This window comes from Coregonus clupeaformis, chromosome 13 (assembly GCF_020615455.1).
Source record: "Coregonus clupeaformis isolate EN_2021a chromosome 13, ASM2061545v1, whole genome shotgun sequence".
In the NCBI taxonomy this organism is placed as follows: domain Eukaryota; kingdom Metazoa; phylum Chordata; class Actinopteri; order Salmoniformes; family Salmonidae; genus Coregonus; species Coregonus clupeaformis.
This window is the reverse complement of record NC_059204.1, coordinates 24,424,417-24,450,052: the sequence shown is the minus strand read 5'-3', so window position 1 is coordinate 24,450,052 and position 25,636 is coordinate 24,424,417. Positions and strand designations below refer to the sequence as shown.

At 44.5% G+C, this 25,636-nt stretch overlaps 1 protein-coding gene and 1 pseudogene across 2 annotated transcripts in view; both read left to right on the top strand.

Annotated features, from left to right (window-relative positions):
• Nucleotides 1-12,376, top strand: part of LOC121579790 (nuclear receptor-interacting protein 1-like) — a 55,176-nt gene extending 42,800 nt beyond the window's left edge. For both annotated transcript variants that reach the window (XM_045224302.1, XM_045224301.1), the window contains one exon: nucleotides 5,589-12,376. In XM_045224302.1, coding sequence (XP_045080237.1) covers nucleotides 6,063-9,929 — 3,867 coding nt within the window. In that variant the 5' untranslated portion in view covers nucleotides 5,589-6,062 and the 3' untranslated portion in view covers nucleotides 9,930-12,376. The remainder of the gene's footprint in view (nucleotides 1-5,588) is intronic.
• Nucleotides 12,377-18,089: 5,713 nt separating this feature from the next.
• Nucleotides 18,090-25,258, top strand: LOC121578950 (annotated as a pseudogene).
• The last annotated feature ends 378 nt before the right edge of the window (nucleotides 25,259-25,636 follow it).

The window sequence follows — 25,636 nt, the reverse complement described above, 5'->3', positions numbered from 1 at the left end:
TCTCCTCTCCTCCCGTGAAGGCCTGACACAGGCCTGTAACTGGGGAACTCTGTTCTGTTCACGTTGGTTTGTCAGAGCCAGTGATGTTAGTGTTAGGTCACCACGCAATGTTCATGTTCACTTGTCAGACTGACTGGGGAGTATGGCTGTTCCAGCAGGATGGTGTGTGTAGAGTGTGTAGAAGGTACAGCTTTGTCTTATTTTAATATCCTTTTTCTTGTGTGTGTGTGAGAGAGAGAGCGAGCGAGCGAGCATGGGGGAGTCTGTGCACTATGCAAGAGTTGTTTGGTCAATGCATCCTTAGAATTGGGTCAGAGTGCCCTAGTTCGTGTGTGCTTGTGCATGTGCTTGTGCGTTTTCAATGTAACTTGGTCCTGATTGACTTATCTCTAACCTATTCTTTGTTGTGATCTCACACTGTTCAGTAGCCTGTTATGCTCTTGTTTACCTCTGCCAAGGTGAGACATAGCTTTAAATTTGACTTTCCTACTGCGTGTAAGTTCACTTGTATTCCCGGTTTGAACGATTGCATTTGGTCAGGTTGGTAGCTTGTTTTTTGTCTTATTTAATCATGTCAGGCCGGGCCATATTGAATTTACAAATGGCGGTCACGCTGCATGTGTAAGTGAGGTACCCTGTTGAGTATGTGCAGCAGGCTGGCCTGCAGATTGCATGATATAATAGTGTTTAGGCACCGCCTCTCCTTTCAAATTCCTTTAACCTTGACTCCACTTTAATGCAGGGAGAACACATCTGCAAGGCTGGTGTCAGACATTAGTGATACACACCGCTCGGGCTGCATTGTCACTTTTTATTAACGCTCAGAGCTTTGCATGGACACCAGCTGTTGCGTCAAGTGGAAAGCCTGGGCGGTGTGAATGACCTTGACTTTAACTGCCTGCTCCTGTGGCTCTTCCCCATTTTAATTATTTTGTTTTGACTCATACATTTAAAATGAGTTAAATGGATTACCATTCCTGACAATGAAGGTCATTTAGGAAACGTTCACTTTGAGGAAGGGGGGGGGGGTTGTTAGGGGATGTTGGGATCAATCTGACGCCCTACGTGAGTGAGGGTGATCGAAGGTCAGACTTGGATATCTAATCCCTGCATTGGGTTGTATTCACACCAATTTTCTGTTAATTCCACAGAGGAAATGGCTGATAGGTCACTAACCTTCCTGTTCCTAGTGCCTCTGGAGAGGAGGAGAGTAGAGAGGGAGGAGGGAGGAGAGAGGAGAGGGAGCAGAGGAAGGAAGGAGGACAGGAGAGGAGAAGAGGAGAGCGGCGGGAGAGAAAGGAGGAGAGGAAAGAAGAAAGGAGAGGATGAGAGTAACCGGTCGGTCAGGGAATGATGAAGCTGGCCTCCCTTTTGACCCTGGCAACTGTAGTAAAAATCACTTTAAAATATGTTTGTGTGTCATTGCGTGACATTGTCAAAGATAATGGATAATCAATCACCGTGGTAACTGGAGTCGGTGGAAAGCGGCTCATTGGCCCTTTGGTGTCTCACCATGGAGATGGGGGAGGGGTCAGGCTTTTGGGGGCCAGGAATGAGATGACATGTTAACAGATGTGTAAGATAATTTTCAATATGTACACCAGGCGAGATAATGTAATAGTAATACACACGCCTGTATCGCCTGCTGCTCCTGAAAGCAGAGAGGGGTCTGGGCTTTAGGGGCTAGGCTTAGAGGACAGGCTCCATTTATTAAGGTCATTTATTTGTTCACAGTGCAACATGCACACTCATTTACAGTACACTAGGGCTGGGTGATATGGCCAGAGGATTTTAGGCTTGACTCTGACCTTGACTTTAACCCATCAAAATATTATAATCAACTGGAAATGAAGAAGTAATACAGGGTTATAAGGCCCATCAAGTGGAAAGTATAAAAAATGTAAATCTAAAATAATAGGACGACAAAACTGACAGTGAAGCGGTTCTATTTGTAGAACATTGCATAGTAATCAAAATCCTATTTTGTAGACTCTTACTCTGGCACTTGACCAATGGTTCCCATTTGCATAGTTATTTGCTCAATTCCAGCATTCAATTCCAGCATTTTAATCAATTTCTTAATTTCCTGCGCTAATGTATCATTTACACACTGTGTCACGTTTCTTTTGTCTTAGTGTGCCTCTATTTCGTCAAAAAAACGTTTCCTTAACAGAATAATAATTGTCCTCTTTAACTGTGCATTTTTGGCTTCAGTTGCAGTTCTTACTAACACCACTAGGGGTAGTCGGGTGATTTCGGGGGTCTCTATTTGGCAAGGTTGCCCTACCAAAGTTGTTGACTTGTGCTAGCAAGTTAGCCAAGGAGCCAGGGCTCCGGTATAGAAGCACGGTTTCGACTGCTCCTACAGTTTTGCTTCGTTACTGCAGTTTAACTGACGCCCTGCCCAGAAAGACAATTTCCATAGACGGCCACATACAGAAGTCAAATTAGACAATTCCTAATAAGACACTTTAGTCATCACCTTTGGGCACAAAACATCTATTGAATTATTCAAATAATTGTTGATGATGCCGATTTTTTTTTCAGCACTTACAGCCGAAGATATTAACATTTTATATTCATCCAGTGTCTGCCATGTTTTTGGGTGCTAGTGTGCATGTGAAGTTGGGCCCTGTAAACCGGATGCAACCCGGAAATAGACGTCCATGAATCAGCATATGCGAACGTGAGTAAATTACATTGAAAACAATGGTTGAACATCTTGGACACAGTCTCTAGTTCTTATTATACCTCAGTGAAGTTAGCTAGCAGTTCTCAGCTGTTAGCAGTATCTTACTGGCGATAAAAACTGATGATTGCCATAATTTTTTTGAGTCATTACTGAATTATTTAATGTAACAAATCAAACATTAAAATACCGTTAAATCCAAACCGGTCTGTGAATGAATACCGGTATATAGTTTTTTACAGTTTACCGTCCAGCCCTACAGCACATGCTTTCTCCTGCTGCTGCCCCTGAAATTCCAGGGCTTTTTGACCTCAGCGCTGTCATGGCTGCTGTCAAGGGCCCTGTCCTTCATAAAGTCCGAGCTAACCCTGCCTATCCACAGACAGGACAGGGCCACTACCTATACTTAGATTTTCATTTTTTATACTTTCCACTTTATGGGCCTTATAACCCTGTATTACATCTTAATTTCCAATTGATTACAATATTTTGATGGGTTAAAGCCAAGGTCAGAGTCAAGCCTAAAATACAGTGTCACCAGCCGAGACTAGGTTCTGTTTTGAGTAAATTCCAGTTCATTTTCAGGTACTTCCACATTTGTGGACATTTGAACCCAATGTTATGACACACACAGGTCTCTAGCTAAGTGACTAAACTATCTTGACGGTAAACATTTGTTTACATGTTTACTGACCCTTCCAAACACTGCGTTCCTTTTTTAATTGAGTTAAACCCTTGGGTCGGCCAGCACGGCGGGAAAATAGCCCTAATCCTGCCATCTAAGATTAGCAGGACAGCAGACGTCAGATGGTCCGTCGCTGCAGTCCAGGCCGAGGTGACCAGGTTGGCTTTTGTTGTTCTCAGATTTGGGTCATCTTAAATCTGGCCTTGAACTGTATTCAACGCTGATGGGCCAACCTTAATTAAGTAATTTCTTATCTTGGCCAGACGTGGTCCTTCTAAACCTTGAGGGTGGGCTGGCTTATCAAGAAGGCTTTGACTCAGACATCTTGAAATGGCACACTTCTTATTCCTTTTCCTTTTCTTGTTCCATCCCAGTATTTCATCGCAGGCTCTCAGATGGGCTATCTGATCAACTGTAATCCCACAACTAATCCTTGCTAATTTTCAAGGTGCCATTAAAGGTGCCACTTTGGTGGCCTTTACAGTCGTCCCAACCTGTGGATCTGTGGGGCCATCCCAGGAGATGGATTTCACTCAGATTATAGACAGCCTACTGTGTTGTGGTTGTCAGCCCTGGCTGCTTCATTCCACATATTATTATATAGGTTACACTGACTGCATCATCACTGACCTCCAGTCATTATAATGGGCTATACTGTCCTGGGTCACGGTTAGTCTGCATCATCACTGACCTCCATAATTAAGGGCTATGGCTAAATCCTATCTGTCCTTTCGTTGTGACCCTACACTGTCCTGTTCCACATATTTTAGGTTAGACTGCATCATCACTGACCTCCAGTCATCATAATGAAAAGCTGTCTTGTCGCGTTGACCCTGTAGGCCCACTCACGCCAAAGGTGGAACAGGCAGGGCGCTTCAGGGAGAGACGTTGGGCGTCAATCAGGCAGCTGAGGTGAGGTGGCGTTGGAAACTCTCTGTATTAATTAACCTTTATGAGCTGCGGCCCTGACTATGGGACGTGTTCCGTAACCACAGAGACCAGCCTGACAGGGTTCATACCGCTGGTCTCTCAGGGCCACTGTCATGGCAACCGGCAACGGCGGTCAGTCGCCTGAGTGTCAGTGTCTTGCCCTCCTGACGGTTGCACAGCCACAGTGTGACAGGTGCACCGGATCCACACAGACACACACACACACACACACACACACACACACACACACACACACACACACACACACACACACACACACACACACACACACACACACACACAGAGACACACAGAGACACACAGAGACACACATACACACATTTGGCAGCTCAACCTAGCCATATCCTGTCTCATCTCTGTGGAGGCCAATGTCAGTACTGAGGGAACCTGTGCTGCCGTTGTACATAATAACCGGGCTCATGTCAAGTCAATGCAGTTCTGATTTTTAGAATACCTTCAGGGCTTTTTTTACAATGTCACTGACACTGAGAACAGAAGTGTGGGTCCATATATTTTCCAGACAGGGATCAACTGAGGCAGGAGAGGGATCTAGCTGGGCAGGTGGTGATAATGCCAGAGCTCTCCATAGGCACCAGGGCAGCCAGGACTGTACCCAGGTGGGAGAGCATTCAGTCATTATACCCTCTGTGGCACTGGTGTGTGGGTGTGGGTGTGTGTCTGCGTGCGTGTATGTGTGTGTGTGTGTTGTGTGTGTGTGTGTGTGTGTGTGTGGGGGCACTGAGTACACAGCTGCTGTGTGAGATCGGAGACGGGTAGTGTGAGATGCTCAAGTGCAGGAGGAGTGGTAGTAGGGAGGGAGGGGGTATAATCCACTGAAATGACAAGCTGCATAAGAAATGATGCACAACTCTTACAGGCCCTTCACTCTTGAACGACAGCGCAGACACATTGCAACGAGATGCTTACGGCTTGAAGACCTGAATGTTTTCGAGGTGGTGGGCTTGAATTTTCCATTTGAATATAATCAGACCCTAATCTACATTTGTCGTCGTCGGTTCGGTTGAAATAAAAAAATATGTGTGCAGTCAAACTGAAATGTTGCTAAGTAACAGGAATGGTAAACAAGGTGTTGAAATGAATGTGATGTAGTGTTACCGTGCTGCAAATCCCTGCTTCTCACGCTGTTTCTCCTCTCTCTTTCTCTCTCTCTCTCCCTCTCCCTCTCCCCCTCTCTCTATCTCTCTCTCTTGTTCTCTCTCTCTCTCTCTCTCTCTCTTTCTCTTTCTCTCTCTGCTCCCATAGGTCCCCCGTCTGAGATCAGGAGAGCGGAAAGGCGCCACATAGAGAACCGCCCCCGGGCCTGCCGACAGACACACATCACAAACATCCACAGCCACGGAATGCGTCAACATCACTGTGGTGGTGAAATCCCGCTGCCTCCTCACTCCTCGCCGCTCACTGAATAAGCCTATACCGGGCATTCTGGGAGCATCCGGTGTTCACAGGCACACAGGAATGCCAGCGAGGGCCGGGTGAGAGCCCCCAAATGGCTCCCGTCATGGCCACATTTTCTGTGTATTAGTAGCTTTTTCCACTGTGGAGAAGGGATGACTTTACATTGAGCCCGTGGATTCCAGTATCTGTAAAGACTAGAACCTGCCCATGTGCATACTTACCTCTTATCAATATCTGAAAGTACAGTACCTGATAACCTAGTGGACCTTGTTATTCCCAGTAGCAGTGCTGAACCATACGAGGGGGATCCTAGTATTGAACATGACTCATGGGGAGGAGCCTGGCCCTGAGACACACACGGATTCAGCTGTTCTAACTTATCTGGAAGGTTTACTGATGCATCCCGTTGCGTCTGGGCCTGGGGCCACGGCAACCCGGAGATCAGAGGCTGCCCACGGGCACGGCAACCAGGTGGAGCAGGTCAACAAGACGGCCCGGCCCTTCCAGCTGCCCAGCCACGGCCCCGCCATTGTCGCTGTTCAGAAGGCCGGGAACGGCCCTGCCCTGCACCATGGGGCCTCCCAGAACCTGAAGAAGGCCCGGCTGCTCCGCTCAGGGTCCTGGAATGAGCCTGGGGCCCAGAGGCTGAGCTCCCCCCCTGTGGAGATGCCCAGCCAGGGGGGAGGAGGAGGCCTGCAAAACGGGGCCCTGGAGGGCTCTCCTCACGCTGGGGAGAGCACCCTGCTGGCCTCCCTGCTCCAGTCCTTCAGCTCCAGACTGCAGAATGTGGCCATGTCACAGCAGTCCACCAAACCCCCCAGCGAGCGCTCCCCGCCCACTGAGCCCCCTCCTGCTGCAGACAAGGAGCGGCTCCCCTGCTACGGCATGGCCTCCAGCCGCCTCAAGGGCCTGATGAGGAAGAGCAAGCTGCAGAACCACAGTACTACGCCTTATAGCCGGCGAGGCCACGGCCACAGCCAGGACAGGCCCTCTGAGTCCCCCTGCTTGGTACAGAGCAGCACCCCTCCCTCTGCCCCCACCACTGCTGCTGCTGCCACTGACGCTCAGTCCTGTGCAGAACGGCTCAAGGCTGTGGCCAACCTGGTGAAGATCCGCTCCAGCCCCGCCCCCTCGCCCAAGCCCAGTGTGGCCTGCAGTCAGTTGGCCCTACTGCTGTCCAGTGAGGCCCACCTGCAGCAGTACAGTAGGGAGCATGCACTCAAGATCCAGCACTCGGGCCACACGGCCAGCGAGAGGCTGGCCGCCATGGCAACGCAGCAGACCCAGGACAAGAGGCCGCCCAGTGCGGGAGAGGCTCCGCCCACCAGCACCACCACAGTTGCCCCAGACGCACTAAGCTCCTTAACCGCCCAAAACAGGACAGCGACAACAACACTCCCCCGACTGGCACTAAACTCCAGCTCAAGGCAGCGGAGCCCCTCCTCTCTGCTGCCAGCCCACAGCTCGCCCCGCCCCACCCCTCCTCCTCTGCCCCTCACCCCCCACACCCAGACCCAACCCCAAACCCTCACTAGGGAGAAACGTGGCTTTGACTCGCGCCCCGCCAGGCCCCCCCAGACCTGTAGCAGCCTGCTCCTGCTGCTCCTCAACAACCACAACAACCAGAAGCAGCTGACTAAGAATGGGCACCTGGAGGGCGACTGTGGGGTCCTGCCCCCTAGCCGCGGCTCCTCAGTCACCTCCGACAGCGAGTGCTCCGTCCAGGAGAAGAGCCTGGCCAAAAGAGAGGAGAGCTGCAGCGACGCAGAGAGCTCCTACTCCAGCTGTTCTCCTATTGACCTCTCTATGAGGAGCAGGGCCAACACCAGAGCCCCAGAGACCAGGCCTAAAGCCACCTCCCCCTTCACCTCTGCTTCCTACTCTTCTACTGCTTTCTCCTCCAGCTCTTCTTCTGCTGTCTTCTCCTCTGCCCCTACTGTCTTCACTTCCTCCTCTACCGTTCTCTCCTCTTCCTCCACTGCTTTCTCTTCCTCCTCTACCATTCTCTCCTCTTCCTCCACTGCTTTCTCTTCCTCCTCTTCCTCCTCCTTAGACAAACTCACTGAGTCCCTGCTAAACAAGTGGAAGCCGGATACCTCCGGGCTGAAGGTTCCCCAGGTTAAGAAGGAGCTTGAAATGAGCCCAGACCTTAAGTCTCACCCCAGGGTCACTCTCATGCAGCTCCTTCTGGAGCGCAAGAATAACGACAAGGTAAACAAAATTGTGGTTAATCCCGATTTGCAGCATGACGCAACCCTGTCCAGTCTGTCACGGGGCCCACTTAAATCACTGGCCCCCTGGGAGGAAGTCAGGACACAGAGCCCTCTGGACAGATCAGGCACAGGCCTTCCATTGTACTCTCTCAGCCGAGACCCCAGCAGCACCCCATCCCCCTTCTCCTACCCCTCTCCCCATGTCCAGTCCAGCCCTCTGGATCTGTGTAAGTCTAAACCCTTCCCTGCTGAGAAAGCTGCAGATGAGCCGGCGTTCAGCGCCAGTAAACTGTTACAGAACCTGGCCCAGTGCGGCACTGCCTCACCCTCCCCACCCATGGCTCCCAGCAAAGTACCCAGCCGGGAGCTGGAGGTGGGTGGTGGCAGGCCTCTGGCTCTGCTGGAGAGGCTCAACGCCCCCATCCAGAGGAACAAAACAACTACCCCCCTCTCAGACAGGCCCTCGGGCAGCGGCACACCGTCGTTCGGTCGCCGGGGGAAGGTGTCGCCCACCTCGTCCCAGATTGAGAACCTTTTGGAGCGTCGCACAGTACTGCAGCTCCTGCTGGGAGCAGGCTCCTGCTCTGCCTCCTCCGTGGCCTCAGCCACCCACAGAGACAGAGACAGGTCCGGTGGGAGGTGCAGTGTGGAGACGGCGGTGGGGAGCTGCTATGAGAAGCCCCCTGGCACCTCTGTCATCTGTGACAGCTCCAGCGGGCCCTCGGCAGCAGACTTCAAGGTTAAAACTGAACCGGGGGAAGAGGGCCTGTTGTCCTCTGCAGTGTGTCAGGATGTGACGAGCAGAAAGAGACGGGGAGGAGGAGGACGAGGAGGGGGAGGAGGAGGAGGGTATGACGACAGGCACAGCCCCCTCTCTGAACCCCAGCAGGACCTAAAAACAGAGCCCCGGCCCACAGAGGTCATTGCTAAATATGGCCTCCTGAGCCAGCTCCTAAAACAGCAGAGCGCTACCTACTACACCAGCGCTACACAGCCACACACAGATCGCCGGCCCAGCCCTGTCCCTGTGAAGGAGGAGCAGAGAGACTACCACCACAAGGGGCCCAGCCCTAAAAAGAGACGGCTCTGCTCAGAGCTGGCTGAGAGCCTGAACAATGGCAGCCCTCAGAGGGCCATGGTGGACATTGGAAGCAGCCACAGCCACAGCAGCCTGGTCCAAAGCCTGGTCCATAGCCAGATACAGGAGGAGCCTGATTACCACAGGGGCTTTAGGAGCCCTAATGAGGAGGAGGCCCCAGCCAGGAGCCCCAGCAGTGAATCTCTCCTCCCTAGGGAGAGCCGGGGATTCAACGTGCTCAAACAGCTGCTCCTGTCTGACAATTGTCTGAAGGAGCTGTCCCAGCAGCCCCGGGGGGTCCACAGCCTCTCTGTGCTGCACACCAACGGTAAAGCCAACGGGAGCATCCTCAATCTCAATCAGCCAGGCTACAATCACCATGACCTCCTCAACCTGCCTACCCTGCCCTGGCACCACCCCCATAGCTCCCTCAACTCAGGGCCCCCCAGCCACCTCAGACCCTTGCCCACCCCCCCGACAGGGGACATCAGTCAAAGCACCCCCTGGGGGCGACACACAGCTCCTCCACCCCGTCAGGACTCGCCTAAACGGGAGCCCACCACGGTGAAACAGGAGCCGGAGAGCCCGGTGCGGTGGGCAGGTCGAGACCAGGAGGAGGAGGAGGGCTGTGACTTGAGCCCAGACTCCCCCAGGCTCACCCGCTCCAACCCCATCCTGTACTACATGCTGCAAAAGGGCACCGCTCAGCTGAGGAGGGAGGGGAGGGACCAGGCGGAGGGAACCCAGGGGTCAGGGCCAGGGGGAGTAAGGGTAAAGGAGGAGCCGGGTAATGACGGCCATGATGCCTATGAACACAGACTGAGCTCCGCCACCACCACCCAGCACTCCTCCCTGTCCCCTCCCTACAATAACAACAAGCACAGCCACAAAAACTAATGACTTTCATTAACTAAAACATAAAAAATTGCCAAATTCATTTGTAGTTTGATGAGAAGAAATAACAACAAGGAATGCAAGAGTGAGGAAAATACCAGAGCAAATGAATTCAAGGCATTCTTTTCATTACTGTATCATAATTATCGATGGCTCGGTTTACGGAATGGGCGGTACGATATAGCTCTACTTCAACAGAATGTCAAATTACTTGAACCAAAATTTTAACATGCCCACTGGTGATTTCCATACAGTATGTATTTCACATTCTTAAATTAATGAAAGAAAGCACCTTTCAAAGAAGTTGTCTGGTTTTACTCCAATGATTTGTGTCTGTATTGCACACATATCACTATTCTGTGTCCTCTTTGTTGCCACCTGTAAAACATTTATGAAGAACATTTCCAGCGACATTTATTATTGATGACTCCAAAAATGTTAGCGCTCAGTTTTGCTGAATATTTATTTATTTTCCCATCAGGAAGTTTTCAGATAGAGAGCATCAATTTTTGATCAAACCCTAAATATTTTTATACCAGGGCAAGCACAGCAGTGATTTAAAACATACACGATAGAGACATGTTTAAAGGAAGAGCTTGAGAACAATGTTCATAATAAAATTTACTAAAGGTACCTACAATTCCATTCTGTTTGAAGGCACTGTATTGGTTGCTACTGCACCGTCTCCTCAAGACTGATTTAATTCTATGATCATCAGTGAGTCGGCTATGTCAACTGACAGACAGGGCTCATGTGGTCACAACGCATTGCATTTTGCTTTGATATGTAATGAACTTGTTGGGGCTACGTTTTGACAGTGCAGATGCGGGGTGACGTCTTAATAGATGGTAATACAACTGGTAATACAGCTATTACTGTATAGTAGTAGTAGAGGTTATTTAAAAAACCTTTGACGAGCCCACCTGTGGGAGAGTGAGTGTGTGGGTGGCAGTAGTAGTTGTATACCAGTGGAGGCTGCTGAGGGGAAGACGGTTCATAATAATGGCTGGAACGGCGCAAATAGAATGTCATCAAACACATGGAAACCATGGAAACCATATGTTTGATGTTGTTGATGCCTTTCCACCTATTCCTCTCCAGCCATTACCACGTGCCCGTCCTCCCCAATTAAGGTGCCACCAACCTCCTGTGCTGTATACAGGTCGGAGCAACGGTTAAAATACTGCAGCATCTGCATAACTGTTAATTCCAAATGAATTCAAAATGAATGGTTTTGAAATATAAATTCATATTCTGAAAAAAAGAAAAGAAAAAGCAGTCTAATTTGATATTGTACCCCTGAGTTTGCACTGTCAAAGTTGAGCTGTTGGTGTCCTTAAAAATAATATGTTTATGGCATGTAATGAAAAAATGTCAGTGTTGTTATCCATTGAGAATTTGACAGTTTGTAAAGCTTATCTTGTGTTTCTTGATTCTCGTGCTTTATAGACACCTTTTACTTTCTTGGCGGTTTCTTAGCTCATATTAAAATGTCAAAATAATTGCATGGAAATAAAGAAGAAACTGCAGCAACATTTTAAAGCAGCTGGATATGACGTGAACCTCTCACCCAATAATCATTGAGACATTTTCGGTGTCTTGAGGGCTTATCTGATCTCTAGCTCGTTATTTGGATTGTACTGTATTTGATCAGTTTCACAGTTTCAGTTTCACACACTGCTGTCATCCATTTAGTCTTACATGTGATCTTTTTTAATACATATACATATGAAGTACATATTCAGTACGTTTCTTCTATTATTAATAGATTTTCACAATGGTTAAATATATTTGTGTAAATAGTACTTTCATTATGAAAGATAACTATTTTGTATTGTTGAAGGAAAATATTATACCCTAGTTTTTAATGCCCGGAAAAATGTAAATATGAATTCTATGCGTAATAGTGTACATACATACAAATGACAGAGGATGCTATGCCCATTTTTTGGTTGGTTTGTTCTTTGCATGTGTCTCTATGTGGTAAATGATAATCTATCCTGCGCTGTGTTGTGTAATACTGTCTGACTCTCCTCACTGCTGCCTGTTGCATGCAGACGCATGGGAACTACCTGTGTATCCCTACTGGTGATGGGGCAAAATGTCAAGTCTTAAAATAGGTATTTTTATCACAGAGAGAGATGGGGTCATTTAGAACATGAGCAGTCCCTAAATAACCAGACTGTTGAGCAAGTGGAAAAAACGTGTGAAAATAAACGTGCATTGAATATTTTTGTGGATTTATTTTCTGTTACTGGTTGATGACAGAGCGGAGGTATGAAGTACAATCATAGACCTACTGCATTGTGCATCTGAAACATACATTTGTAGCAAAAAGAAAGTGTTTCATTTTTCCATGTGACATCCTGAAAAATTATTTCATTTTTTATGTTTTCCTTTTTTTGGTGTTCATTTGCACTGATATCTCCAAAATAAAGTACTAAAATGCTCCTGTTTCATTTACTATATTCACCTTCCCTAACTATAATAACTTATTATTGTACTACTGTATTTGATATGATTGATTTCATTGTTTATTCCTCACACATTGAATGTATCTTATTCATTTGTTTTAAATTGCTCTATATTCCCATACACATATCGTCAGTGTGAGTCAGTTGCTGTTCAGCTTCCTCATTCATGGTGCATTCTAAGCCCTGAGGACGTCATCTAGTTCCGCTATCTTTGATTCTGAGTTTTCTGTTGGTCACTTCTCTGCCAGATCTTAACAAAGGCAGGAAAGGCATTAAAAGGAAGGCGGACAGGAGTGGAGGTCAGTAGATGTGCCCTGGACTCATGCACCATGGTATACCCTTTGAAGCTGAATCCACATCACATCTCTCCCTCAGACTAAAATAGATGACATTATATTATCTGCATAAAACACCTGAAGTCCTGTTTTCAGACATCCTGATGATACCTTTCATGAAGCAGCAACTCTGCTCAGGGACAGAAAACAGCCAGTAGTTAGAGAGAGACTGGAAGAGAAAGAGGAGAGGGACTTTTTAAAGGTGAAAGGAAATTCAACCCAAACTTTCTGAATGTTGAAGTCCAGTGGGTGAACAGTCTGGTTTTTGTCCGTTTGCAGACAGTGCACTTTTGAAATCCTGCTCAGTTCCTCAGCAGCCCTAGCCTGACTAGCTTTCCCTTTATTTAATCCTCCCATGACTGGCTGCACTCTCTTTAAACTTTCAGTAACCTTTCCCCTGGGTGAACTTCTCCTTCCCAAGATCCTTATCAAGCCCTGAATGGCCTCAATTTCCTCCCACTGCCAAAACAGCAGCGAGCATAAAGGAGGCACAAGTTTAAACAGAGGTCAAGGTGTAAAACTTGAAAATCAGCTGTTTGTCTGTGCTTCTCCCTTTGATTCCCTGACCTCGACATGGGGCCAGAAGGATGCATGCAGCACAGCAGGTCACCAATGATTCAAAATGAGTCAAACAAGGCCTCTGAGAACTTGGCATTTCTCATAGGCTAGTCAGAGGCCTCAAAAACAAGTTCAGAAGTGTATTTTTGGTCAAAACTCAGTCAAGAGCATTGTTCACATGAAATTCTAAAGTTTGTCAAGGATCTGCACAGCTTCCCACTAACAAGAGGGTACTTCAACTGTACAAAAGTTCACAAAAGGTTTCAAACAAACACTATTTTATTGGGATGATGCAAATTAAAACTGTTGTTTTTATTTTCTGTCCTATTTTCATTTATCAAATTGTTTTGTTTACTCACATGGGGGCCATGCAGGGCCAACATTTGTCTTTAGTCTTTAGTGATTGTTCTGATGAAACCCCCCCACAGATGTTCAGTCAACCCGCTCATACTAGTGTTTAGGGTTGCAAAGGGAGAGTATATTACTGGAAACTTTCTAAATTTACCAGTAAACTACAATCATTTTTGTAACTTTCAAGGATTTTATGTTAATCGATCACAAGACGTCTAGTGGCCCCTTTGGGTACTTCAGATTATCACAGGTGTCTGTTATTATCTCTGGCCCTCTATGTGGCCTTATCACATGAAGTATATAAAATAATTAATTACAAATTGGAATGACAAAGCTGTAAAACATTACCCTAAACATAAACCATCAACTTAGTGAATACCACTTGTGTTTAATATGAGGGTTTCAGCATGAAACTGGTGGCAGTTGTAAAAAAAAAAAAGTCAATAGTTGGAAGAGTTGCTGAGTTAATTTAAAATAATGCCATTGTTGATTAGATGGTTTTTTCATTAATTAGGCTATTTTCTCTTGAACCATTTGGTCTATCCACTAGAAACTCGTGGACAATATGGACACGGATATAAAATATGAATATATATGAAGTATAAATGACCAAAGTTACTATAGATTGCCATAGATCAGTGGTTCCCAAACTGTGGGTCGGGACCCACTTGTGGGTCACGGCAGTGGTCCAGGTGGGTCGCAGGATGACATCGATATCACGATATTACGCTTTCACATCGATATTACGCTTTCAGTGTAAATGTAAACGTCTAAAGTCAAATAGTAAGTAAGTAGAAAAGATAATGAACCTACAGTACCAGTCAAAAGTTTGGACACACCTACTCATTCAAGGGTTTAACTTTATTTTTACTATTTTCTACAGAATAATAGTGAAGACATCAAAGCTATGAAATAACACATATGGAATCATGTAGTAACCAAAAAAGTGTTAAACAAATCAAAATATATTTTAGATTTTAGATTCTTCAAAGTAGCCACCCTTTGCCTTGATGACAGCTATGCACACTCTTGGCATTCTCTCAACCAGCTTCACCTGGAATGCTTTTCCAACAGTCTTGAAGGAGTTCCCACATATGCTGAGCACTTCTTGGCTGCTTTTCCTTCACTCTGCGGTCCAACTCATCCCAAACCATCTCAATTGGGTTGAGGTCGGGTGATTGTGGAGGCCAGGTCATCTGATGCAGCACTCCATCACTCTCCTTGGTCAAATAGCCTTTACATAGCCTGGAGGTGTGTTGGGTCATTGTCCTGTTGAAAAACAAATGATAGTCCCACTAAGTGCAAACCAGATGGGATGACGTATCACTGCAGAATGCTGTGGTAGCCTTGCTGGTTAAGTGTGCCTTGAATTCTAAATACATCACTGACAGTGTCACCAGCAAAGCACCCCCACACCATCACACCTCCTCCTCCATGCTTCACGGTGGGAACCACACATGCGGAGATCATCCATTCACCTACTCTGCGTCTCACAAAGACACAGCGGTTGGAACCAAAAATCTCAAATTTGGACTCATCAGACCAAAGGACAGATTTCCACCCTCTAATGTCCATTGCTCGTGTTTCTTGGCCCAAGCAAGTCTCTTCTTCTTATTGGTGTCCTTTAGTAGTGGTTTCTTTGCAGCAATTCAACCATGAAGGCCTGATTCACTCTCTCCTCTAAACAGTTGATGTTGAGATGTGTCTGTTTTTTTAACTCTGTGAAGTATTTATTTGGGCTGCAATTTCTGAGGCTGATAACTCTAATGAACTTATCCTCTGCAGCAGAGGTAACTCTGGGTCTTCCTTTCCTGTGGCGGTCCTCATGAGAGCCAGTTTCATCATAGCGCTTGATGGTTTTTGCAACTGCACTTGAAGAAACTTTCTAAGTTCTTAAAATGGACTTGGTCTTTTACCAAATAGTGCTATCTTCTGTATACCACCCCTACCTTGTCACAACACAACTGATTGGCTCATACGCAAGAAGGAAAGAAATTCCACAAATTAACTTTTAACAAGGCACAACTGTTAATTGAAATGCATTCCAGGTGACTACCTCATGAAGCTGGTTGAGAGAATGACAAGATTGTGCAAAGCTGTCATCAAGGCAAAGGGTGGCTACTTTGAAGAATCTCAAATCTCAAATATATTTTGATTTGTTTAACACTTTTTTGGTTACTACATGATTCCATATGTGCTATTTCATAGTTTTGATGTCTTCACTATTATTCTACACTGTAGAAAATAGTAAAAATAAAGAAAAACCCTGGAATGAGTAGGTGTGTCCAAACTTTTGACTGGTACTGTATATATTTTTCAATAATTGCCTATAATCTTTGAGAATTTACAATCACAAAATAAAAGCTAGACAATCAGGCCCCCATTGATTTTGTTATAATGTTTGAGCATAAGAACACAGCATTAGCCATGCAAAAATGCATAGAATTATAGGACATTTGTTAAAAAAACTTCTCTCAGCTCCATGGCAACATTTATAGAATTGCAGGAAATTGGCTTTAAAACTGCAAAATGTTATTTCAGCTTCATGGCAGGATGTGTGGAATTGCAGGAGATTAGCTTTGAAATTGCAACATTTTCTCTCCGCTGCTAAGATATATAAATTGTAATTATTTGGTCTGTGTATGTTTTTTACAGACTTACACGGGCATACATTTTAAGCCTGAGCCCCACCCATGCCACAACGTTCAGGCCCTACCTGCCCAGGCCCGATTGCTTCTGCCAAATTGAAGGCCTTGCCCGAAACCTGAAATAATTTCCTCTGTTAGTAAATCCATTACCTGCTCTCTACTGTCACTCGCTCCCTGGGTGCAGCTCGCTCTGCATGTGCTCTGCTCATGGCAGCTCTGAGTCTGTGAATATCCATAGCTCTACTAGTGTTTGAACTTTGAGCACATGGTTTGACCTCCCATGTTACGTAAACACACACAGCAATTAACATTTTATAGGCCATGTGACATCATTTAGACCAGGGGTGTCATGAGCTCCTCCTCCTGATGAGAACTTTACAATTAGAAGTAAAATAGTTAAAAAAGAGTAAACATAACAAGAAGCCTTAATATAAAATCTTACAATTTGTATTTTTTATTTTTATAAACAATAAAAAACATACACATACAAACGACAACATCATAAAAACATCAACTACATCACACCTGCCCAGGCCACATGGCCTGAAACTGCACCATTTTGTTTCTCTCCGTAGGCCACACACTTTCAATTTTTGAATAATAAATCATTCGATTTTTCCACGGTGTTAATGATGGCAGATTGATTGGTTTCCATGTTTTTAGTATACATTTTTTCAAGATGAGTGATGAGAAGAGAATCGTCCAACCCATCGGGTATCTCACTACACACCATATGTCATGTCTTGAAATATGCAGACAGATGGATTAAAATTTACAATGTAATACTTCTGACGGCAAACTTCCGGACTTTATAGCATTCCCAGAAAGCATGGATTATTGAGTCATTATTAGTTTTACACTTAAGACATGACTGCCATTTGTGAATTTTGTCTCTTGTATAATAAATAAAAAAGTATTTGATTTGATACAATAGATAATGTCTTTAAAATTAGATGGTTTTAATACTTCAATGAATGGATGAAGTTGGAAAGTAAATTTGAAGTGAACCAACATAAATAATAATACAAAAAGTAGAATCAAACAACTGGGCGAGGAAAATCCTGTTCATTTTGCTGCCTTAATCAGTTTCCCCAATGGGGCCTTGGCTTTTGAAGATGTACCTCTTGTGAAGTCTGAAGCCTTAACCCCAAAAGGTCATGACCTCTGAACCTCCCCTCGGCCTGACAGCCCTCTGTTTCTCGGCAGCCCAGGATCATGTGTTGCCCTGCAGCTGTGAGCCGGTCCCCCCTCCGCTTTATGACCCCAATTTTCAAAGGGCCTCTGTAAAATGACAACTGGCAGAATGATTTCAGTTCTTTCTTTTAATCACACCTGATAGCCTTTTGACCCTTTGACCTTCTCTGCTCCTCAGGCCTCTCTGTGGGGGCGCATAAATGTTTAGGTAATTATTAAATGTCATAAATGAGTAATTATCTTGATGTGGAGTGGAGCTTTAAGATGAGTTCCGTGATTATTGTGATAGTGGAGCGGACTGAAAATATAATGGTCTATTAGTACAACTGAATAAATGCTCTGTTTACTAAGACAGTCTGTTTACTAAGACAGTCTGTTTACTGTGTCAAGGAAACCAGTCTCAAAGACACACAGGGTTAATATTTGTTCATTATTGATAAGGTTAAAAATAACACATTTTGTATAGCCTGCATATTGATGGTCAAGTGAATACATGTAAATAGAGTGAGTGAAATATTAATGATCCCTAAGAGCAGTCAGAGCCTCAGTGCAGCAGTCTGCCTGCCTGTCCGTTTGAGGGATCTTGGCTGACATTGAAAGAGTATGGCTGACATCTGCAGTGTCAGACAAGCACAAGGGTAAATGTTTTACAAACTGGATGGGGAGAGCTAGTGGTGTCACTCTCCTGTCTGTTAATGTCTTCCTCACAGGAAGGTACTCAAATCGAATTATTTCCCCCCACTTTCCTTCAATCAAACCATTTACTGCTATTTATGCTCTCTGGGGTGAGTATATTCCTAGAAAAAGCACTCAATAACGCCTAAAGATTGTTTATGGTAATCCACAATTATCCTAGCCAAATGTCACACTGAGCTGTAAAGTTCTAAATTGTCCAGAACAGAAACTGCACAGTTCCTTATTGTGGCTATGTGTCCCCATTATTCTAATGAAACACTTTAAAAAAAACTAAGATTACATTGATTTGATCTATTTAATCCCCCTTTCAATTCTCAAAGCATTCTCAAGGAAACGGTTTGCTTGTGATTGTCTGTGTAGTTTAACCATATATGACAACACTGTGGCCGATATATGGGGTCATGAACTTCCCAAGTAAACATTTCTCAAAAACCCCAGTCGAATGAGAAAGGGCGGTTCAGCGTCAGCCGGTCTTGCTGAGACCAGATTGAGATGTGAATTTTGTGCCGGTGGAGGCCAAGGTCCATTTAGGGGAAACATGCAAAATGTAACTTTGTTGTTAGGGTTGAGGGGAGGGACAGAGCCTCAACTTTATTTACTGCTCCTGGTATTCAGAGGGGATTTTGATAAATCTCCAACACACATACACTACCGGTCAAAAGTTTTAGAACACCTATTCATTCAAGGGTTTTTCTTTATTTTTACCATTTTCTACATTGTAGAATAATAGCTAAGACATCAAAACTATGAAATAACACATATGGAATCATGTACTAACCAAAAAATATTATATATTTGAGATTTTTCAAATAGCCACCCTTTGCCTTGATGACAGCTTTGCACACTCTTGGCATTCTCTCAACCAGCTTCACCTGGAATGCTTTTCCAACAGTCTTGAAGGAGTTCCCACATATGCTGAGCACTTGTTGGCTGCTTTTCCTTCACTCTGCGGTCCGACTCATCCCAAACCATCTCAATTTGGTTGAGGTCGGGGGATTGTGGAGGCCAGGTCATCTGATGCAGCACTCCATCATTCTCCTTCTTTGTAAAATAGCCCTTACACAGCCTGGAGGTGTGTTGGGTCATTGTCCTGTTGAAAAACAAATGATAATCCCACTAAGCCCAAACCAGATGGGATGGTGTATTGCTGCAGAATGCTGTGGTAGCCATGCTGATTAAGTGTCCCTTGAATTCTAAATAAATCATAGACAGTGTCACCAGCAAAGCACCCCCACACCATAACACCTCCTCCTCCATGCTTCACGGTGGGAAATATGCACGCAGAGACTATCCGTTCACCCACACCGCGTCTCACAAAGACACAGCGGTTGGAACCAGAAATCTCCCATTTGGACAAATTTCCACCGGTCTAATGTCCAATGCTCGTGTTTCTTGGCCCAAGCAAGTCTCTTCTTATTATTGGTGTCCTTTAGTAGTGGTTTCTTTGCAGCAATTCGACCATGAAGGCCTGATTCACACATTCTCCTCTGAACAGTTAATGTTGAGATGTGTCTGTTACTTGAACTCTGTGAAGCATTTATTTGGGCTGCAATTTCTGAGGCTGGTAACTCTAATGAACTTATCCTCTGCAGCAGAGGTAACTCTGGGTCTTCCATTCCGGTGGCGGTCCTCATGAGAGCCAGTTTCATCATAGCGCTTGATGATTTTTGCGACTGCACTTGAAGAAACTTTAAAAGTTATTGAAATGTTCCTTACTGACTGACCTTCATGTCTTAAAGTAATGATGTCATTTCTTTAAGACATTTCTCTTTGCTTATTTGAGCTGTTCTTGCCATAATATGGACTTTGTCTTTTACCAAATAGGGCTATATTCTGCATACCCCCCCTACCTTGACACAACACAACTGACTGGCCACAAATTCACTTTTAAGAAGGCACACCTGTTAATTGAAATGCATTCCAGATGACTATCTCACGAAGCTGGTTGAGAGAATGCCAAGAGTGTGCAAAACTGTCATCAAGGCAAAGGGTGGCTATTTGAAGAATCTCAAATATAAAATATATTTTGATTTGTTTAACACTTTTTTGGTTAATACATGATTCCATATGTGTTATTTCATAGTTTTGATGTCTTAACTATTATTCTACAATGTAGAAAATAGTAAAAATAAAGAAAAACCCTTGAATGAGTAGGTGTTCTAAAACTATTGATCGGTAGTGTATGTGATTCAGAAAACAATGTTCCATTCAGTACATAGAAAAGTGCCTGAAATATTGACATGTAAAAATATTAACAACACAGAACAATATCAACATAGGATATAATTCATGAAAAACATAAACTGTAGTTTGTTGCATTGAGTGGGAGTAAGTGAAGGTCTCAACAAACAGTCCAAATCTGGTAGTAGCAAGTTTTGTTGGATTTTACAGGACAAACCCAGATAGCTTTAACTAGTTAATTCATTCTAAAATCAATACTCGGCTTGCTCTCAGATCTCAATAAATGTGGAGAGGGTAAGGGGAATGTCAACTTTGAAGAGATCTTTCTAGCCAGGAAAGCTCTGTCATTTTTGGTCAGTCCTACTCCCCGTTATATTTTGATGTAAAATACACTGTTATGTCAATTAAGGGAATAACATAAATGAAAGGAGGTGTACTGCTTAGTATCTCTGTTACACAGTAGTAACAATCATGTCAGACTGAGGCTGACTTCTAGTATGTTTTTTGCAACAGTTGAAGTAAACCAGCTAGCCATAGCCTACAACATGGAATCTTTGGAATACCATGAATACAGTAATTGAACTGATATTTGCCACTGTATCTGCTGTTAAATCAGTGACTGAATCAGACATTATTAAGATGAATTTGTAATACTACTGTAATATCCTCCTCACTGTAGAGATACTATGGCTCTTGACTGGAGATCCGTGGTGATCTAAAGACCAGTGCATCATGCATGTCACCATCCAACCCAATACCCCAGAGCACTTTTGATGCACTTCGACAAGTCCACCACCAAAAAGTATCTCTCTATTGTCCATACACTGCAACTCAATATTGTCAGTTCCTAATGCCTGATCTTATTTGACAATTCATTTTCATAACTGATGTTGTAACTCAGTAAATGAACATTAATGCTAACAATAACAATCAAAATACCTGAGCCCCTGATACACTTTTTGTACATGCAAAATGCATTACTATTCAATTCCAAACTGCACTCAGTGTCAGTAGAAGTCAGGATTGATCTATTGGTTGATTGGTTATTTCCATCAATGCATCAGTATCTACCATTATGGGTGCTACTATGCTGTTCTGTAGGTACTCTGGTTGTGGGCTGGTGGTTCCTGAGAAGCTACAAGGCTGTAAGGTGCTGTATCTGGACAGTGGCTTGGGCAGATATTGCTTCATCCTCAGTAAACTAGTGAGCTCCTTTCAGCTAATAGTCTGTTAAGGGAAAGGTCTTATCTATTTACCATTTATTCACTGATTGACTCACAGATTAATTCATCACTGATTGGTGACCTGATCGGTTCCCAGATACCCTGACTGACTAATGCCTCTGCCTCCTTCCTGCCTGCCTGTCTGTATGTACAGTGAGGGAAAAAAGTATTTGATCCCCTGCTGATTTTGTACGTTTGCCCACTGACAAAGAAATGATCAGTCTATAATTTTAATGGTAGGTTTATTTGAACAGTGAGAGACAGAATAACAACAAAAAAAATCCAGAAAAAACGTTATAAATTGATTTGCATTTTAATTAGGGAAATAAGTATTTGACCCTCTGCAAAACATGACTTAGTACTTGGTGGCAAAATCCTTGTTGGCAATCACAGAGGTCAGACGTTTCTTGTAGTTGGCCACCAGGTTTGCACACATCTCAGGAGGGATTTTGTCCCACTCCTCTTTGCAGATCTTCTCCAAGTCATTAAGGTTTCGAGGCTGACGTTTGGCAACTCAAACCTTCAACTCCCTCCACAGATTTTCTATGGGATTAAGGTCTGGCTAGGCCACTCCAGGACCTTAATGTGCTTCTTCTTGAGCTACTCCTTTGTTGCCTTGGCCGTGTGTTTGGGGTCATTGTCATGCTGGAATACCCATCCATGACCCATTTTCAATGCCCTGGCTGAGGGAAGGAGGTTCTCACCCAAGATTTGACGGTACATGGCCCCGTCCATCGTCCTTTTGATGCGGTGAAGTTGTCCTGTCCCCTTAGCAGAAAAACACCCCCAAAGCATAATGTTTCCACCTCCATGTTTGACGGTGGGGATGGTGTTCTTGGGGTCATAGGCAGCATTCCTCCTCCTCCAAACACGGCGAGTTGAGTTGATGCCAAAGAGCTCCATTTTGGTCTCATCTGACCACAACACTTTCACCCAGTTATCCTCTGAATCATTCAGATGTTCATTGGCAAACTTCAGACGGGTATGTATATGTGCTTTCTTGAGCAGGGGGACCTTGCGGGCGCTGCAGGATTTCAGTCCTTCACGGAGTAGTGTGTTACCAATTGTTTTCTTGGTGACTATGATCCCAGCTGCCTTGAGATCATTGACAAGATCCTCCCGTGTAGTTCTGGGCTGATTCCTCACCGTTCTCATGATCATTGTATCTCCACGAGGTGAGATCTTGCATGGCCAAGGGAAATTGCCCCAGGCCAAGGGAAATTGACAGTTCTTTTGTGTTTCTTCCATTTGCGAATAATCGCACCAACTGTTGTCACCTTCTCACCAAGCTGCTTGGCGATGGTCTTGTAGCCCATTCCAGCCTTTTGTATGTCTACAATCTTGTCCCTGACATCCTTGGAGAGCTCTTTGGTCTTGGCCATGGTGGAGAGTTTGGAATCTGATTGATTGATTGCTTCTGTGGACAGGTGTCTTTTATACAGGTAACAAGCTGAGATTAGGAGCACTCCCTTTAAGAGTGTGCTCCTAATCTCAGCTCGTTACCTGTATAAAAGACACCTGGGAGCCAGACATCTTTCTGATTGAGAGGGGGTCAAATACTTATTTCCCTCATTAAAATGCAAATCAATTTATAACATTTTTGACATGCGTTCTTCTGGATTTTTTTGTTGTTATTCTGTCTCTCACTGTTCAAATAAACCTACCATTAAAATTATAGACTGATCATTTCTTTGTCAGTGGGCAAACGTACAAAATCAGCAGGGGATCAAATACTTTTTTCCCTCACTGTATATCTGTAGGTCAAACTGTCCCATGTGTCTGTGTCTTGACAAGAAGGCTGTTCTCAGGGAGGCCTTCAGAGTGCTCTAAGTAACCTTCATATCCTCTGGTGGTCAGCCAATATCTCAGAAGGATCCTACATGCCGCACATAAAAATATAAAATATTGATTAAGTGGTGGTGCTGAAAATTGGACACAAGACTACGTGTTTTATAATGCTACTTGATTTACAAAGTGCCATCATTTTCATGAACCATTTGCTTTTCCGCATTTATCTTTGGTGGCATGTGAAAATATCGTTACGCAACCCGCAGTGTGAAATCAGATACTCTATTGCCATCTGCTGGACAACCTTTTTTAACTTTTGCTTATGGGTGTATGGTTCGATTTGCCTTCACTTACAACACTGTAAAACATTTATTTTTGTAAAGATTAGGACCTAAATAAATGACCCAAATAAAACTATATTTTTTCTATGATTTCCAATTCAATTTTAAAAGAGTTTTCCATGCGGATCACATAAATAATATATTCCTTCATAATACTGTATATTTCCTGATCATGTGATCTTCCTACAATAATATAGTTTTTTGTCTCTTGAGCATTCTTGTCAGAACTGATCATTAATGTCAAATCCTATGTATTTACAGGAGGGTGGGGAACTTTACTTCAGTGACATACACTGAGTGGACAAAACATTAAGAGCACCTTCCTAATATATTGAGTTGGATTTAACAAGTGACATCAATAAGGGATCATAGCTTTCACATGGATTCACCTGGTCAGTCTATGTCACAGAAAGAGGTGTTCATACTGTTTTGCACGCAGTGTATATTCCAGCAAGTCTGTTCCGGTACACTTGAAACATGACCCAGTTCTCTGGGGTAAGAACGCTTGATTTATGAGTAACAATTGACAGAGCTGAAAGTTGAATGTATGCTATCTGACAGGAATAACTAGGACATAAGTGGGACTATAGCACATGTTAAAGAGCCTTTATTCCATCAATGACAAACTCTATGATGCTGAGCCAATGTGAGACCCAATAACACACTGTCCTAGATACATTAAATGATCAACAACATAGCAGTGTTGGAGTTGGAGTTGGTTGGGAATTGTTTGTCTAATGTCATGTTTTCTGTGTGTTGTAAAAGGAGAAGGTTTAAGTGGTGCCCTCTACTGGCGAGACCTGGTCTCTCTAGTGCACGAGGTGGGATTCACTACTCCATACCTGGTCACTGCGAGCCACATCACAGTCCACAATAGTGAGCTACAGAAGAAAGCAAGTAAGATGACAAATTAATGTCTGCCTCTCAATGATCTCATAAATAGGATAATGAGATGAAACTATACTTCAATGTCTAGCAAGGTGCCACAATTCTGTTCTGTGTTATCATCTCTCTTGGACATTATTCTGAAATATATTTGGGTGAGAACAAAGGAATGTAATGTTTAATTTCTACCACTTCATTAGCAACTATCAGATCAAAACCTCTGTTTCTTCGTTTTTTTGTTCTGCACAGGTGGCATCACATATGCCTCTGCAATTTACCGCCACTTCAAGTTGCCCAAAAATAGAAATCTGAGCAATGCAGTGGTGGCTTACAAACTAACAGTACCTGATCATCCCAATCAACTCAAGTTTGACATTGTTTTGAGGTGTGTGTCCAAGAAATTTGTCACCAAACTTATTCCCCTGAAATCTGAGGCGTATTAAAAAGCTGGCTAGTATTCCCATTCTCCCCTTCTGGACCTGAGTTTTGCCTCTGAAGGGCTGTGTTTTGTGTTTCTGCTTGATCCATACAGACAGACATAGAGGTCAAAGTGGATACAGAAATGGCAGCCGTGCTTCAGCATTTCCCGATTCTCCTGACTTCTCCATCCAAAACTCAGACAAAACTGTACCAAGATCTAAATGTGCCCCCCAAGTAAACCCTCTAGTATCTTGCCTGAGGGGCTATAAAAAAAACATAATGCATTTGTATATTTTTCCACCATACTACATATACCTCCCGAGTGGCGCAGTGGTCTAAGGCACTGCATCGCAGTACTAGCTGTGCCACTAGAGATCCTGGTTCGAATCCAGGCTCTGTTGTGGCCGGCCGCGACTGGGAGACCCATGGGGCGGCGCACAATTGGCCCAGCATCATCCAGGGTAGGGGAGGGAATGGCCGGCAGGGATGTAGCTTAGTTGGTAGAGCATGGCGTTTGCAATGCCAGGGTTGTGGATTCCCACGGGGGCCAGTATGAAAAATAAAAAATAATGTATGCACTCACTAACTGTAAGTCGCTCTGGATAAGAGTTTGCTA